The 17,141-nt window shown below is 42.8% G+C and overlaps 1 protein-coding gene across 5 annotated transcripts in view; it reads left to right on the forward strand.

Annotated features, from left to right (window-relative positions):
• TTLL11 (tubulin tyrosine ligase like 11) overlaps nt 1-16,353 on the forward strand; it is a 35,936-nt gene extending 19,583 nt beyond the window's left edge. For 2 of the 5 annotated variants that reach the window (XM_040083073.2, XM_058423085.1), the window contains 3 exons: nt 9,092-9,295; nt 11,296-11,411; nt 13,258-16,353. In XM_040083073.2, coding sequence (XP_039939007.1) covers nt 9,092-9,295; nt 11,296-11,411; nt 13,258-13,556 — 619 coding nt within the window. In that variant the 3' untranslated portion in view covers nt 13,557-16,353. Of the gene's footprint in view, nt 1-6,362; nt 6,681-9,091; nt 9,296-11,295; nt 11,412-13,257 lie in introns of those variants that run through there. The other 3 variants (XM_040083074.2, XM_040083076.2, XM_040083075.2) reach the window with 3 other exon arrangements.
• The last annotated feature ends 788 nt before the right edge of the window (nt 16,354-17,141 follow it).

Here is a 17,141-nt window from a genome sequence, read left to right on the forward strand (position 1 = left end):
GAAGTCAGTCTTCCCCTGAATCTCTGTCAATGACCCCACATTGAGGGACAGCTGGAAGTGCTTACAGTGTACGAAGCCAGTGAGCTGATGACAGGCCCGGCTCATTTGGAAATTTTAATGCACAAGAACTGATATGGGTTTCAGGATTTGAAAAGGTTTCATTTTCAGCACTGTAGATTTAATTGGCCCAAACCCGTGGTGTGCTTTAGCAGTAATTGGTGTGTGCAGTGCCCCCAGCTCTGGGGTGAGCCCAGCTCTGGGTCTGTGCTCTCAGCTTGGGAATGGAGACTACTTTGGCCAATTAGACTTGAATCACAGCGTTTTGAGATGCAGCTAATCTAATTAGTTTTTTATTGACATCTCTTTTCTTTCTTTTTCCCTCTCTTGTGAGCAGTAGAGGAAGGAATGGAGATAAACTGAGGAATGTGACCTGTCACAAGTGTCTCCATAAAACCTTTGAATGCATCAAAACATGCTGTAGCAATTACATCTCTTAGATATTCACAGCATATTATATTTAAAGTTGATCATTAAGAAGGGCTTTTTTTTTTTTTTTTTTTTTTCCTTTTCCATCTTACAATGATTTTTATATAAAAAGAAAACCTTTGTGATTAAGTGCAGAGGAAAGGAAAAATATGTCATTTTCCTCTATTTTTTGTAGTGCAGCCACAAGAGTTGCTGTAATCTCCAAGGTTTGCCCAAAAAGAAGGGAGATCAGGGATAAAGGGGTGGCTGCTTCATCTCTGTCCACATGCCATCAAAGTGAACGTGGAGGCAGCAGGTCTGAATACATCTGTGGGTTCAGATATCTGATTAGAGATTGGCAGTGAGTTTTGATGGTAGGAGAAGCTGGTTTCGGCAGGTTTAGATGCAGTTTGTGTCCCTCAGCACTGTCCCAGCAGCTCTGACTGGGGCCAGAGCAGCAGCAGCCGATGGCTCAGCTCTGCTGCCCGAGCCTCCTTCCCAAAGCGTCACGTGCATCTTGGAGCTTCTCTGCTGTCTGCTCCTACTTTGACTGAATTCTAACAAAGTGAGCTGCTTTGTCTTGCTCTGCTTTGTTTTTTAAACCATGAAGTCAGCAGGACTTCAAAGCATCCCTGGGAGCAGATGTTTGCTGTATCCAGGCGTTGCTGAGGGGAAGCTTTAGCCGAAACCAGTGAAAATTCAGGTTAAATATGGTCAGAAATGTGCTCGAGTTACATTGGGTAGGATATAAAACAATGGCCATTCTGACCTTATTCATCAAGTACTGAAATGTTTATTTAAGTGTTTGGTGGAGTCAGCCTTCTGCTGGGAGGGACCTTAAAGATCATCCCGTTCCACCCCTATAATTTCCTCTTTAGTTTTCAGTGCAAGAAAATTGTTGTAGTTTGAAGTTAAAAACATTTTTCCCCCTGTCTTAAAGGCAACATCTGTGTCTGCCTTCCCTGTCCGGGGGAGCTCACTGAATTTCTGTGTTCGTACAGGGAAGGGCATTAATAGTTAGGTTTGAGTGCAAAGTGTTTTTTCCTGACACTTCAATATGTTAATCATTTGGGCTGAGTTTCTGCTATCAGCAAAATCATCTTCACCTCGAGGTAGCCTGTAGCTTGCTAACATAATCTAGTTTTCTTACTGCAGGAGCAGTGATTCAGCTGCACTCTTGACTGTAGAGTTTTTTCCTGGCTTTTGTATATGCAGGATTTCCATTACTAATCTGCAGTTAAATGCTTCTTGAATGGAATTTGATTTTCAGAATATTAGCTTAATTGCTTTGTCTAAAATGAAGGATGTATGTGTATTTAATTTGACATTTTTCCCTTTCACCTTCTTGAGTGTTTGTGCTGCACAGAAGCAGCTCTGCCTTTAAATCACTTTTCCCAGTTGCTCTGTAATGTAAACTCCAATAACTTGTAATTTTCTGTAATCTCTCTTATACTGAATTGCTTCAGTTCCATAGCATAAGTGTACAGGTATATACTACAAACAGAAATTGTAGTTACACAGTGTGTATTTATGTCTGTATGTACAGCAGGGCTATGTGTCTATGGTATAAAAATGTCTTATTTCTTACCCGTCTCCTTAACATCTTTACAATCTCTGTGTCACGTGTAACTAAAACTACAACCAACTGTGATAGTTTTTGCATAAAATATCTGGGGGGAGCCTTGAATGCTTTGTCTTGGTCTCCAGTTCAATCTTCCAGTTCCTCACGTGACTCCTGAGTCGTGGCGTGTACTTTGTGTTCTCTCAGGAATGGCACAACCCAGGAATAAATTGATTTCAAAAAATCAGATTTCATGCAGCCTAGAAGATGTTAGAACCAATTGATCGGCCAAGGGCAGGCTGAGGTGCATCACCTCACTCAGGAAAGAAACAAATCACTCCTTGGAGTGGGGCTCCTGGGCCACATCACACGCTTGTAACAGATAACAGTGAAATGGAATAAATGAATGTGCACACACGGATTATATCCCTGAACACCAGTGCAAAGTTCTTACTTGTAAGAATTAGAATTTAAAATAACATGGATATGAATGACAGCTGGAAATACCTTTTTTTTTCTTCGACAGTACTGTGATTTCTTGGGACAAAATTGAAAATTTTATCTTTTTCTGGCAAGATGTTTACATTTCAAGGCTTTTTTTTTTTTTTTTTTTACTGTTATAATTATGTGATAAATCCAAACATTTGTTTTTACTAATATTTGGTTTTTAATAGACGTGGAACGAGAAGTGAAGGAAAAATGGAGACTATTTCACAGATTTTTTTTTGCAGGAGGTTTATTATTCTCATTAGCTCCAGGCCATCAGAAAGTTATGTCTCAGGCACTGCACATAATGAGTGAATATTGGATCATAAACATATTTGAGAACTGTTTGCTTATTGCCCTGCTCATACTCAAATGGTGAGGGAGTGCAAAGCAGGTTTTTAAGGGACAGCAATATTAAGTGCTTGGATTTTGGTTTAACTTAAGCGGAGGCATTGAGCAGAAAAATAACATTTTCCCTCTTACAGATATCCTTCAGGTGTCAGTTCTGCAGGATCCTGGTTTTATTACATCAATCACAAGCAGCTTAAGGCTTCCAAAAACATAGTCACAGACAGATGTTGAGCCTGTCTGGGGATTAGGAATATCCTCTTCCATTAAGTATAAATTAACTTAATCACCAGGTATGAAAGATAAGCAGCATAAACATCATTCCCTGAAGCTTTCATTAAAATTAAAATTCTATTTAAAACCAGGCTCGTACTTTCTATGACTTGATCCTCCTTCAAAGAGATTATATCTGCTGTAAATTTTTACAGTGACAGAGTGACAGAAATTAATGTATTGGGGGCAGTGATGTTCTCTATAATTTAACTTCTGCTGCAAGTCATCTTTTGGCAAGAGAGTTGATTGGCTTATTTTTAAGTAATAATTGGTCTCTAGTCTCTGAAACACTGAGAAAGCAATAAAACTGCCTAGCACCCAGTTGCCACAAAATGAAAGCGTGAAGTCACATGATTTAATAGCAGTGTAATCATCAGGAGTGTTATTTTGTGTATGAGAATTCACCTGCTTTAATAGGAGGATTAAGGCTGATAAAATGCAATTGCACTGCTGCTTTCTGCCCCCTTGGATGACAGGGTAAAGCTCCTTTTCTGTCCCAGCATAAGCACAATTGCTTTCTAAGAATAATTTCCACATGGGAAGAAATATCTTGGGCTCTTTTTTTTTTTTTTTTTTTTTTTTTTTCCTACTCTAAAACACTTGGTGGTCCAATTTCAGTGTATTCCCAGGCTTTACAGCTGGTTTGCCTTTGTACAATCCTGCATTATTATTTTTCAGGCACATTTTTCTAAGAAACAAAAGAAACTCTGCAGAAATAATGAGGCACATAAGTACCTTGAAAGCAAATAGTGAACACAAATAAATCTACTAGGAATAATAACAGCTACCTCCACAGAAAATAAAGTATTTGGGACTGTATTTAATGATCTTTGTTCTGTAATAATTTTTTGCTACAGTGGAACAAAGTCTTTGGATGCAGGATTTGCATTGCTTATCCATTATTTCATTACAGCAATGCCATATTTTCTGCTGCACTCATAGCTGACAGGTAATAACATAAGCATTCACTGCTCGTGATACATTAAGAGTAATAAATCTGTAGTGAATACAGAATGATACCACCATTATTCTAAGAGGGGAAAGTTGGAAGTAAAGAATCTCAATTAGTAATTAGGAAATAGCTGGGTTTTTTCAGCACCTAAGACTCCTCAGATGCATTTCTCCTTTAATTATTTAAAATATGAATTAGGGTGGGCTATAGAAATCAAACCACAGCTCTAGACTTCTCTGCATATGAAATGAAAATGTCAGTAATGTTCTCATCCGTGGCTTTGTGTCCCTGGTGTGGAGCAGGGCAGGATCCATGCCAAGTTTCTACATCTTGGAAACACTCATTAACACTGTGTGAAGGCAGCAAAACTTTCCAGCCTTCTGTTTTCTGCCAAAAGCTATTTAATCTTTAATGAGAAGTGTTTATTTTTATAATAAATCCATCAATCTGAAGAGGCAGTGAACCATCCTTCTCAGAAAAGGGGCTGATGGCTGTGGCAAACAAAAAGCACTCCAGGGACGGGAACGGAGAGCCCGGAACGGGCGGATGCTGCGGGTGAGAGCTGCTGTGATGGCTGCTGACAGGCTGCAGGGGCTTGGGCTTCACTTTTCCAACAGTCTAATAAATTATTTTGGTTTTCTTAAGCAAATGGCAAAGCTATGGAGTACATTTTACCCATGGATTCACCTAGAATGTGTTCGCCAGCTCTCCGAAACAAGCAGTGCGCTCCGTGTCTTTCACCCTTCCACAGGGACACCATGTCAGAACTGGAAGCTGCAGGTGAAGCTTAAAGTCTAAGTGAGGTGATTTACCCAATTTATTTCTTTAACTGAGATACAGGGAAGGGGGTTTCTTTCAGAGAGAGATGGGAATTCTGCTTTCAGCATTTTCTGCTTCCCAGAGACAGGACAGCTGCTGTGTTTTCAAAATGTATTTGTTGTGATCAGAAGGTCATTGTCTGTAAACGCTGTGGTGATTATCAATCCTTATATTTAATCTGACTGATTCTGCTCTTTGAAATGGGGACTCTACTGGGGTTGCTTTGCCTGCCTCAAAGCATTCTCCAAAGTGTTGAATAAACTCTATGTAGGAGCCATAATTTTTCTAACATAATGTCAAAATTCTCTCATTCTATGGGTTTAACATTCTTTTAATACTTCTATCTTTGTGCAACTATGTTATTACTTTGAAAGGTGGAAATTCTTGTGCTATTGATGTTTTTTTTACTTTGCCAGAGGGTGAAGAGGGGGTGAATATTAATTTTCTTCAAATGACACTCACGAGTGGCCAAAGCAAAACAAGAGCTGATTACTCACACAACATGCAGAGAAACCATGAAACTGCTTGCTATGACATCCTGCGAGTGCTGGAAGTCTCTGTGATAATAAAAGTAATGGGATTAGTTCACAAAAGCAAATTCATGAATGGTTGATAATGCAGAGACACTGCTCTGGCTTGGCCTTAGTTTCCTAAATGATTTATTTCTGTGAATGAGCACACTAATATATTTCTTTCCCACACGCTCCAGGTACAAGCACTTACCTGTTCTTTGGGAGGTCCATATTCTGTGGTGATAAATGGGTGGGTAGATAGATTTGTCATGCAAAATATTCTCTGCTTTTAACTATGTTAACATAGTCCATGCTTGGAGAATAGGGGCTCAGCTGAGGGAATAATTATAGCTTCAGAATCCAGAACATAATATTTTCTTTTATTAGGTAAGCAGTTGTAAGCTGATACTGAAATTGCTTAATTTATACTTCTAGCAATGCCCTAAATGTAAAATACACCAAGTTAGCATTCTTAGAAATATTAATATTGTGATTCTTACCCCATTTTACTCTGAATTTGACAGCTAAATTTTATATACAAGTGTACAAAATGCTGCAAATTTTGAAGCCTTTAATTAGTAGTTGCAAATTTGTTTGTCCCTTAGCAACTCGTATTTGCATAAAGATTAAGGCTGGTCAGAAAGAAAGGAATAAAACATAGATGGAGGAAACATTAATAAATTAGTAATCATGTATAAAAGATAAGTAGTCTTAGATGTCATTTCCATAAGCTTTATTAAAATTTAATTTTTTTTTAAAGCTCCACCACAGTTGATCATTTCTAAAGAGTGATCTTTCATAAGCCGCAGAATTAGAGAAACTAATGTATTGAGGTCAGAATTAGTATGTAAATGAAGCTTTGCTTTTTTTCTGTGGCAACAGAAGCATTACCTTATATGTGACCTTTCATTCATTTGCCTGACTCAGCTGTGTCAGTTGAAACAATTAATGCTAAGGAGCAGCTTTAAAGAGTGGGGCTCAGCTTTCTCCTCCTCCCCTCACCTGTTGAAATCCTGGGGGAAGGAGCTAATGGAGGGGACCTGGGCAGGGTTCTCTGGAGATGTGGAGTTCCTGGTTCCTTCCCCACGGCAGCACCTCACTGGGTGCAGGAGGTTTTCAGGGTGCCCTGAGGAGCTCTGGCTGCCCCATCCCTGGAAGTGTTCCAGCCTGGGACAGTGGAAGGGAAGGCGTCCCTGCCCATGGATGGACCTGGATGGGCTTTAAGGTTCCTCCCAACCCAAACCATTCCATGGCTCTGTGACAGGTGAGATTACAAAAATGAGTGCTTTTGTATTTTCCAGTTGACTGCTGAGCTTAAAGGTAGACGGGGAGATGAAAATCCCCCTCGTGTTTTCACTGCTGCTGGACTTGGAGCTGTATTTCTGCCCTTTGTAGCTCCTTCCTCCTGCACTCTTGACATTATCTCTCCTCCTCTCTACTGTTTTTTTTTTTCCTCTTTTCTTTCCTTCTGCTCTGAGGAAGCTGCTGATCCTGATCTTTGACTGGTGACCCTTGGGGAGTTCAGCCCCTCACGATGTGGCAGTGGCAGATGGCAGCCAAACGCCAGAGAACACAAAATGGGGCATTGCAAGGAGTTCAGTTTGTCTGAGTGCTGAGGCAAAAAACGGGCTGTGCAGCCTTTCCTTGGAAAATACGTGATCACAGTAAAATCCTGTATTTATAAGTACTGCACTCGGCTAATTAGCCATGTTGAGACCACACCGAGATGGGGGCACATAGGTGTGTGAATAACACAGAAAATAAACTTTTATTGAGGCAGTGTCTGTGGCAGCAGTGAAGAATTGTACCCTGAATATAGTCAGTGTGAATCAGGGAAGGTGAGTGTGCAGAATAGGAAGGTCTGTGGATCAATTCATAGTGCAGACACAGACAAACCCTTGTGCAGGTTTGCTTTGGAAAGTCTGAGTTTTATTAAAAGTGCAAAATATATCTTTCACTGTAATTCAAATTGTATGATCATATTAATTGGGCTCTAGTGTTTAAAAAAAAAGAAAAGTAAGGAAATCTTGTGGAGGAGTTAAAGAATGAAAACAAATCATTAAACTTTATTAAATTCCTAGCCTGCAAAAGCAAACTAAGAAGTATATTCCTTTTTTTCTTTTTTACCAAATGAAAGTACAACATTTGGCAATAAAGACTAAATTAAGTTTTCTTGTTGTGATCTAAATAATTTACACACTTTCCCCTTGTATAAGTGGGAAAGAACGAGTATGCAGTAGCATACAAAAAACCCCACTGGTTTAATCGTAAAATACTTTTCTAATAAGAAGTATGGATTTAAGAGCTCTCTCAGTAAAAGTCTGAGATGGGATGCTGGTTCTGTTTTATCCATGACCTCAAAGACAGCTGTAGGCTTTTCTCCATAGAAAGGAGGGGAAGCAGGAAATTCTAGTGGTAGTTTAGAGCCTCTGCTTTATTGCAGCCAAGGATGTTTTTTCTTTGACCAAAATACATTTTTTTTTAGTGACCCTAAACCAAACCAGAGATATTTTAATGATTTATGTCCATTCCCCCTCAGCCAGGGAGACAGAATTATCTGTGGCTCCCAGCCGTGATGATGTCCAGAGCACCGGTTCTGGTTTGGGTGTTCTCTCTGAGACATTTCTCATTGCTGGGGAGGAAAGAGGTTGAAGATTGAAGGGCTGGAAAAAACCTCTTTTAAAGTACTTGGTTAGAAATTCCAGGGACTGCTGTTCAGCAGGGAAGAGGTGTGGTTTGTGAAGGAGCTGCAGGCTTGCAGAGGAGGAGATGATGTTCTGAGCCCTTTCAGGGAGCTGGGTGGATGGACAAGGCTCCAGCCTCGCTCCGAGAGCGCTGGGACAGAATTCAGAGCTCTGCAGTTGATCCCTTTAATAGTCTCTTTAGTGTTTGCTATAAAAAATGAAATATCCCCAACTCTGCTTGTGCCTTTTAAAGTAAAGCTTTATATTTTTTTAACTAAAACCATTAATGATGAATGAATAATGTACAATCCAAAACACTGTTGAATTTAGAATGAGAAAGGGTTTGGGACTTCCAGGCATCATTATAATGAGAGTTGTGTTACAAACAGCACAACCTCCTCTCTACTGAGTACAAGGTTTCACATTTGGTCAAGGTCTGGTTCAACTGGCTGAAGATGTGAATTTTTAAATTCATGAACAGACCTTTTAGGATTAAAAATAGAAGCCTGTGTGCTTGTTGTTTCTTGGCTGTACATACTCTTGCTCTTTTGGCAGGTGTTCAACGGCAGTGACGCCACCATCCCATCTTACATGAGAAAGAACAAAACTAATAACTCAGCTTTACTTAACTAATGACAAAAACATTATTTTTTCTACTTTGCTATCTGCAGCAAAGAGGAACATTATCAAAGCACTACCTAAGGTTGTTATTTATGCTTTTAAAGACAAACAGTGATCGCATTTACAGGCATTCAACCTCAGTGAATATAAGCCTGGATACAAAAGAAAATAATTACCATAACATTTTGCAGCAATAGCCTTAGAAGGCCAGGTGCTTTGTAAACTGCAGCGTGACAGTGCCACCCGAACCGCAGCTGCGTGGTGTCCACGAGCATCCTGGTCCGTGGGAGGTGTCCCCACGGCAGGGGCTGGGTGGGGTGAGCTCGGAGGGGCTTCCCAAGCCGACCCCCTGTGCCGTTCTGTGCTGCAGGTGCCAGAGCGCGGAGCAGGAAGCGGGCGAGGAGCTGCCGGAGGCTGCTCTGCCCTCGCTGTGCCTCAAGCAGGTGTTCCCCAAGTACGCCAAGCAGTTCAGCTACCTGCGCCTCGTGGACAGGGTGGCCGCCCTCTTCATCCGCTTCCTCGGCGTCAAAGGGACAACCAAGCTGGGGCCAACGGGATTCCGCACCTTCATAAGGTCAGTTGGGGAGAAGCTGGCCCTGTCAGTGGTACCCCTCAGCTCGCAGGCTTTGGGGTGCCTTCCAACCCGGAGCCAGGGCCTCTTCTGTCACAAAGTAGATGCATTTCCATCATTCCAAGCTCCTGAAATACCTCACCTACGAGTCTGCGTCTGGGAGGAAGTTGGGTCTTTATTTGACAGCAGATCAGCGATTCTCTGGCAGATACAATTTGCCGTCTTGGTCAACATGTCACGTTCCCAGTAAACGGTAGAAATATCATTGTGAGGAAGTGACAGCTGAAATTGGGTCACTTGATGTGATTCTGTCGGCTGTGGGGGCACTGCCGGCCGCCCCAGGCCGCAGGGAGGATTCCCAAATGCCAGTTCCTGATGCAGCGTGCAGGGAGGATTTGCATTGTGAAATTGCATCTTGCAATGTGAAGGAACTCGATTTATTTTTTCACATACTTTTTATTTAGGAGGGGTTTTTTCATTGTTTTTTATGGCTATATCTCTTCTAGTCATGGTACAAATACCTCATTTTCTGTCTTTCATTGACTATGACAAAAGAAATGAGCAGCAGCAGATGTACTCTTAAAACACAGATCCTGTTTCTATGCAGATGCATTTAGCATTCAGGAGTGAATATAAAACAACTTGGTTTATACAAATTACGATATATAGAAAATGTCTGAAGGCATCTGCTCTATCCACAGACCAGCACAGGATTGCATCCAGTTCTGTATTTTTTGTTGTTTAATCCAGCCTTATTTTGGCACTTGTCAGAGGAACACAGAATAAATGCCAACATATCCTTTTAAGAATAGTCAGATGAATCGCCATATTTCAATGAAATAGCATTTGCCATTACTTAATGCATGTTAAGTTAAACTGTTTAATACTGGCAGATATTTTTGTTTATTTTCTCCCAGAGCATCTATACCAGCTATAAGGCCCTGATTTGAAGAGTTGTCATTGCTGTTCATTTCAGAAGGAAGGTCAGGTTTCTGTGTGTTGTATCGCTCTTCAGGAATAAAATGGTACACGAGTGGGATTTGTGTGTGGGCAAGTGCTTGCAAAGACTGTCCACCCAAATTCCGGCTCATCAAAATATGTTATCCTTTAAAATTTTCTTCATTCTAAAAAAGTAGCTAAAAGGGAAACACTGGCTGTGTCTCTAGTCCTTGTTGGATGCTGCCTGGGAATTTTTGGGCTATCTAGGCGAGGCCTTACTCTATTTTAAAAGAGCTCTGTTGAGGTTACTAAAGAGTGAAATTTGCTTCAATTATCTGAATTTGGGGTGTTGTGTTTTTTTTTTGTTGTTCCTTTTCTGGCGAGAAGTTCTGGCCAGCTCTTTGGCACGTGCAGCAGTGGCAGCCAGGCTGCCAGACATCTGGAAATCCTGGACACAGGGGCTGTTCCCATCCATGATCAACACCGCACTGCGGGCTCGGACCACACAACGCCCCAGCTCCGCATCCCCACAGCCCCAGCTGCATCCAGAGCTGCTTCCCATGCACTGTTCAGTACCACGAGGGCAAATCCTCTCCGTGTTCAGGCCTGGAGCAGCAAGGCTGTGCCTGAAAGCTTCCTCCAGCCCTTTCCAGACAGGATCAGTCAGACAAATAAAAGGGTATTTCTCTGTGCAAACTCTGCCTCGTGCAGATAGTCTGTGCAGATTTGTGGTGGGTTTTGCAGCGTACCAATTAATTCCATTCTCTTACAGCCTCAGAGTACTGGCAATACCCTGGGAGAAAGCTCTGTGTAAGAGTCAAGTCATATTTTTAATTGAAATATTCTGGGTTTGGGCCTGTTCCATTCAGATAGGAGTGCTTAATGAATGCTGGTTTGTTTGCTCTCTGCTGTGTGTGTCTTATTAGACTGAGCATGTTACAGTGGGGCTGTACACATGACACAGGTAATTTTTTTTTCCTGCAAGTTGCCCTTGCAGAATTTTTCCTAACTTGGGAGTTTGGATGTAATGAGAATCTCTTCTTTATTTTGTTTCTTTTTAACAGAAATTGCAAACTGAGTAACAGCAATTTTTCAATGGCTGCTGTAGATATCCTATATATTGATATCACAAGGAGGTGGAACAGCATGGGCATTGACCACAAGGAGTCAGGTAACCCAGGTTTGTAGTCAAAAACTATGAAATCTGACTTTTGGGGTTATTTTTTTCTATTTTAGTTGCTCAGGTACACCTCAAACATTTGATAGAAATGGGAAGAAGTCATGTACACCTGAGGCATGCACGTACACAACCAGTTCTCCTGGTTAGTGCTGTGGCAGTTACCCTTCAGGGTAGTATTGCTTTAGCTATGTGAGGGTCACTTCAATTTCACAGCTATATAAAATTTGAGTGTTTGCATTTAACATTTCAGGGTGGGTATAAATCACTTACATTGGTTGGCTGGTAGAATTTCACCACGAAAAATAACAGACATGCAACTGAATCTTCAGGCTTTCCAAAACTAAGAGATTTGTGTATGGTGTCAATGAAACAGATGCTTTTTAGGTGTTAAAACGCAAACTATCCACCTGTTTCTGTTGGCTTTATGTTTGGCCCACTCCCAGCTGTTACCAAGACAAGCAAGATTCTGTTGTTCTAAAAGAGCTTCTAACTTTTTTCATAATATGCTTCACATGAGTGTCACTTCTGGGGAGAAAGTGAGTCTGTGCTACCAGAGGTGCTTTCCCTGCCTGCAGCTCACTGTGACTGATAAAATAATTTACTGAGCTGGCAGCTGCTGCTTTCAGATAACTCAACAATTCCTTTGCAAGCTGTTTTACAGCCAAGATCGTAAACGACCCCAGCTGCAGCCTTGGTTGAGAGAAATTATACTTCAGAATGTAATTGTCATATTTTGAAAAGGTGCCTTTCCTACAGTATCAATAAGCCAACACAGTTAAAACCCCAAACCTTTCAATATCCCATCCTAAAATAATCTTCTTAAGTGAATGTTCAGACTAGGAGAGCTTGTGACACTCTGCACAACCAATTGGGGTCTGGCTTCTTAATTAAGAATTTGAGTAGGTATTACTTCAAGGTTTTAAATACAATAATTAGTGTTAATACACAGCTCTTCCCTTTGGCTCTGGTAACGTGCTGTTAGTGAAGAGTCTCCCCTGCAGCCTGGGGGTCCTGCAGAGAACTCTTGCGTGGGAAGGGGCAGAGCAGTTGTATTATAGCAGAGACATTTGGCACTGTACCCTTCAGCTGTTTGTTTTTCATTCAGTTGAAACAACTATTGTGGACTTGCTGGGTATGACTGAAAAATGGCCTCTTCACCTTCCAAAGGGTTTGTACCTGGTACAGGCTGTGCAGGAGGGAAGTAGTGCTGCAGATAAACTCACATCCTGCCAGGGCGATACTTGGTAATGGGGTTACCTTCACAGTGCTACAGGCTGAAATAACACACTGGTGTGAACTTCTGGGTCAGATCCATCTCTAAAAATACAGGGTTGAAAAGATTCCATTCAGCTGCCGACATAGACTTGTTTTTCTCTCCAGCTGGATTGTTTTCCTTGATGCTCAGTGTGTTGCTGCATGTCTCATTTGGTTTCAACTTAATAATTTCGGCAGCAGAAATCAAGGCTAATACTACATCAGTTTAATGGTGTGATATCCTAAAACGTGCTCTCGCAGTACCACTTTGCCTCTGGATTCCAGGCTGAGGTCTGCAAAGCCAGAAGTTCTTCAGTGCTAGAGAATGTCACCCATCAGTAACCCAGCCTGGGCTTAAACACCCAGGGAGTGACACAAATAAAACCTTGGCTTTTGGTCTTTGAAGGACAGACCATTTCTTTGCTTTCTGAGCATTCCAGATGGCTGCCATTTAAACGGAAAGACGTGAACTAGCACGATTGTTTGTGTTCACACCCATCGCACGCACATTTGGCCTTGGTGCCACGAGAGACCTAAGGAACGCGGGCTGCCAGAAATGCCGCACTCCCGGTCTCTCACTTTTTCCTTGCAGGAATGTGTCTGCAAGCCTTTGTGGAAGCTTTCTTCTGCCTGGCCCAGAGGAAATACAAGTCTCTGCCGCTGCACGACCAGGTGGCGTCGCTGATCGAGCTGTGCGAGTGTCGCCTGGCTGCCCTGCGCGGCAAGCGCCTGGTGTGGGGCTGCGGGCTCGCCCAGCGCCACCGCGCCCTGCCAGCCGCGGGCACCGCGCCCTGCACCGGCCCCGCTCCGCCCCGCGGCCACCAGGTGTTCCGCTTACAGAAGACATCGCAGCTGAGGGCGCTGATGTGCCGGGACAGAACTGGGAGTTAATCCCCAGCCAGGTACGTGTGCTGCTGGAGGAGAGACGGGTGCTGGAATCCCTTCGTTTCAGAGTGACAGCAGCTTGTTTCAGCTGTGTGTTTTATTTATGCATTTCAAAAAGTCCACTGCAACCTCCCGTTTTCAAATAATGACCCTGGGATTGGCTATTCCTTCACCTCTCTGGGATTTATGGTGCACATCCCGTGACAAACCGTGCATTCGTCCTGAGTGTGTGCAAGAGAAGGACCAAACCGCAGGGAATGATAACCAGCATCATGGGATTGGCTGCACTGACTGAGGCACGCTCGTGTCAAAGGAATTGCACTGCTTTGTGTGCACAGGACATGTCACAGAAACCAAGGAAGGAACTGCAGTCACAAATACCAGACCGGAAAACTGAAATCTGGAATTACACTCGTGGTCAGACTTCAGGCCTTGACTCTTTTCTTTCCATGGCTTGGACTGTACATGTCGGAATCAATACAGATTTGGTCAATGTCTAAGTACTTATTTTTTAAAGTCTTAAAACACTGAAATAATATTTTGGCTTCTACTTCTTTGTACATGTCTTTGCCATGACAAGTACTGTTAGTTTTTTAAAGAAGAACTAAAACTGTTTATCCTTTTGCTTCCACAGAACCAATAAGCTCACACTTATTCACAGAAAAAGATTTACTTTCTTAAGTCAAATTTAGTGAATCAAGTGGTGGTTTTGTCTTCAGGGATTCAGCACTGCTTCTGCAGAAAGCTGTACAGTGTAAAGGCCTAAGAGGTCATTCAAATTCCAGTGGAACCACTGACTTTAGCCTAAACTGACTGTACTCTAGGTTTGCTTATTTTTTGTGTTTTGCATGTTTATTACCCTTTTGGGACCTGCAGTAACATCTAGACCAGATCTTTTTTGTGTCTTTGCACATATTCTTTGTTTTTCCCTTAAATAACAGCACAACTCTGTACAAATTGTATCTAAGGATGTTGTGTCAAAACTGCTGGGTTGTACTGCTGGAGCAGTACAGAGGGGTCTTATTTTTCAGGAAATGAACCATGACTTCCATGATCACACACTTCTTGTGGGGGCTAAGCAGAACATGAGACTGGCTGGAAGGACAGGAATAACCTGGAACTTCAGGGCAGTTGAGTGAAATTCTTCATGGTCTCCAATTTATTACAATAATGAATGGCTACATCTGAGCTTGATTTCCCTCCTTTGTTCTACCCTCTAATGTTAACGACTTGGCTTATGTTTTAATGTCCTCCACGTTATCAGAAATGGCAAAGCTGGAAAATGGACACTGAGCTTTGGGTTGAAGATGCTCTGAGCTCCGTGTCAAAATGTTCCAGTGGCTGGTGCCCCCAAAATATGCTGTGTCATTGAGGGAGTCCACCTGTTTCATGTCAGGGACTACATGCACACACGGTATCGAGGGGGTTTTCACTTGAGGGAATGTTTGTAGAGTTTTTTTCCTGATTTCAGTTTTAAGCAGCATGTGTTTTTCCCAAGTGGCAATAGCAGCATGGCAATGCAATGCAGGAGTCACGCTGAGCCCACACAAAACTAGTTCCCAGCATGTGTTAATCTCAGATGTGGGCATCCCTTCTCCTTATCTTTTTCTGTAACACAAATAAAATAGTAGTAGATGATCTTTTTTAGTTCAATGGCCAGACTCTTTGAAATTTTATGTATTGTACATAAGAGGACAATTGTAGACTAACTAATGCCACTGCCCTCAGCCTTGTTCAAATGTTGTAAAGATTATTGCAGTATGAAGATAAAATGCCGAACTCCAAGGTCTGGCACCTGTCAGAACAAATGAAGCTGAAAGGGTCATTTTTTTTCACACTTTCATTGTAATATATTTGAAGACATTCACAGGTTGAAAAATGGTTACTTCTCCTTTTGTGACATCTGACATTTGTCTTGCGATTGGCAGTGTGTTACTGGAAAATAGCTTACAGTTCCTCTCATCTCATGATTGATGTCCTGTAAAGACAGAGTTACAGAGGAGTTGGATTTGAAATGCTATGACTGCAAATGCCTTTCCTTGCACCTTTGAAGCAGTATGATGTGTGGCCCAAAATATCCCAGTTTTGCAATTGTATAACTTACCCTGATATCAGTGGAATAAATTAACTATTGTATATTGAACACTGATAAGATCTCTCTCTCTATGGGAGACCTTTTTACTCTCTGGATCTAATAGAGGTTTTTATAGCTGGTGCATCCACAGGCTGATGCTGCATGCCCTATTCATCTCCCACTTCAAATATGAAGGGTCCCTTGTAGAATAGTCAAAATATTCAATTATCTGCCTCTAGTAATCCAGTGTTCATGTATTTATATAATTGGAAAATTGAATGCTATATTATTCGGGGGGGGGGGGGGAGGGAAATAAACCAGGAATGTACTTTAGATTTAATGGTAGTCACATTTCTCTTCCCTCCTGTCTAATTCAATTTCCTCTGAATATTATTTAGCATCCAGTTTCATAGAGCCTTTAAGTTACTAGTCTGTGCCCATGCAAATAACCAGAGACATTTTATCCAGGATATGAATGCTAATGCACTGATAATCTGTTAATCCTGAGGTACCTCTCTAGCTAAAGAAACAATACAGGAAAGGCATTGGATTTTTAACAGCACTTTTGTATATATTCTCTTCAGAGAATACCACAGCACTGCACTCATGATTCTATTTATGACATAATATGAATATTGTATACCAGTGAAATCTTTCTTGTTATCAGACACACCAGGTCTGGTATTCCTTTCTGGGTAGAAATCAGAATAAAACAGCATTTAACTAAAATTTGAGGCAAATGAGTCCAGAATTTCAACCCTCTTCCCTGCAGGCTTGTGTGCAGCCTGAATGTGCCCGGACTGGCTCAGTGATTCCTTGTTGCATTTGTGTTCTTTCTCTGCCTGAGGCTGTTGCAGGTAAGTCACCTAAACTCTGCCCCGGGCTCCGGACACTCCTGTCGCACGCGGCCCGTCCCAGCCGAACGTTCTGGAACATGGGACAGACCGCACACCTGTGGCTACTGCTCGCTAATTAGCCGTTAATGAGCAGCTGGGAGGCCCCAGCCCCGCTGTGCGCCCTTGGTGCCCTCGGGGCTCTCCCCTCAGGGCTCTCCCCTCAGGGGGGACGGGGCCGCTGCCGGAGCCGGGAGCCCCGGCGCTGCGGAGGGACGCAGGGATCTCGTGCCGCTGCAGCCCGAGCCTGCCGGGGTAGGTGGATTCTTCCGAGTGCTGGGTCAGGCGGGGATTTCGGGGCTGGAAGGGCGTGGCTCCCGCACTACTTTATGTGGGAGTGTCCGAGGGCTGTGCTGGGCTCGTAGGGAGGCGGGGACCGGCCGGCCCCGCTCTGCTCAGCCCTTGTGCGGGGACGTGATGGGGTACGGGGCATGGAGCAGAACCATGGAGTGACTCTTCGGTCAGATCCTCCCGATGGAGCCCCACGGGTTTTCCGGAGAGCTCCGTGCAGGAAAATGTCCCCAGGAGGATCCCGGGCACGGGCAGAGCCCGGCGTTTCCAGAACCTTCCTGGCGGCCGGGCCGTGAGGGAAGGGGCGGCGCGGGCTGAGGGGCTCCGGTGGGC

The sequence above is a fragment of the Hirundo rustica genome, chromosome 20, assembly GCF_015227805.2.
Source record: "Hirundo rustica isolate bHirRus1 chromosome 20, bHirRus1.pri.v3, whole genome shotgun sequence".
In the NCBI taxonomy this organism is placed as follows: Eukaryota; Metazoa; Chordata; class Aves; order Passeriformes; family Hirundinidae; genus Hirundo; species Hirundo rustica.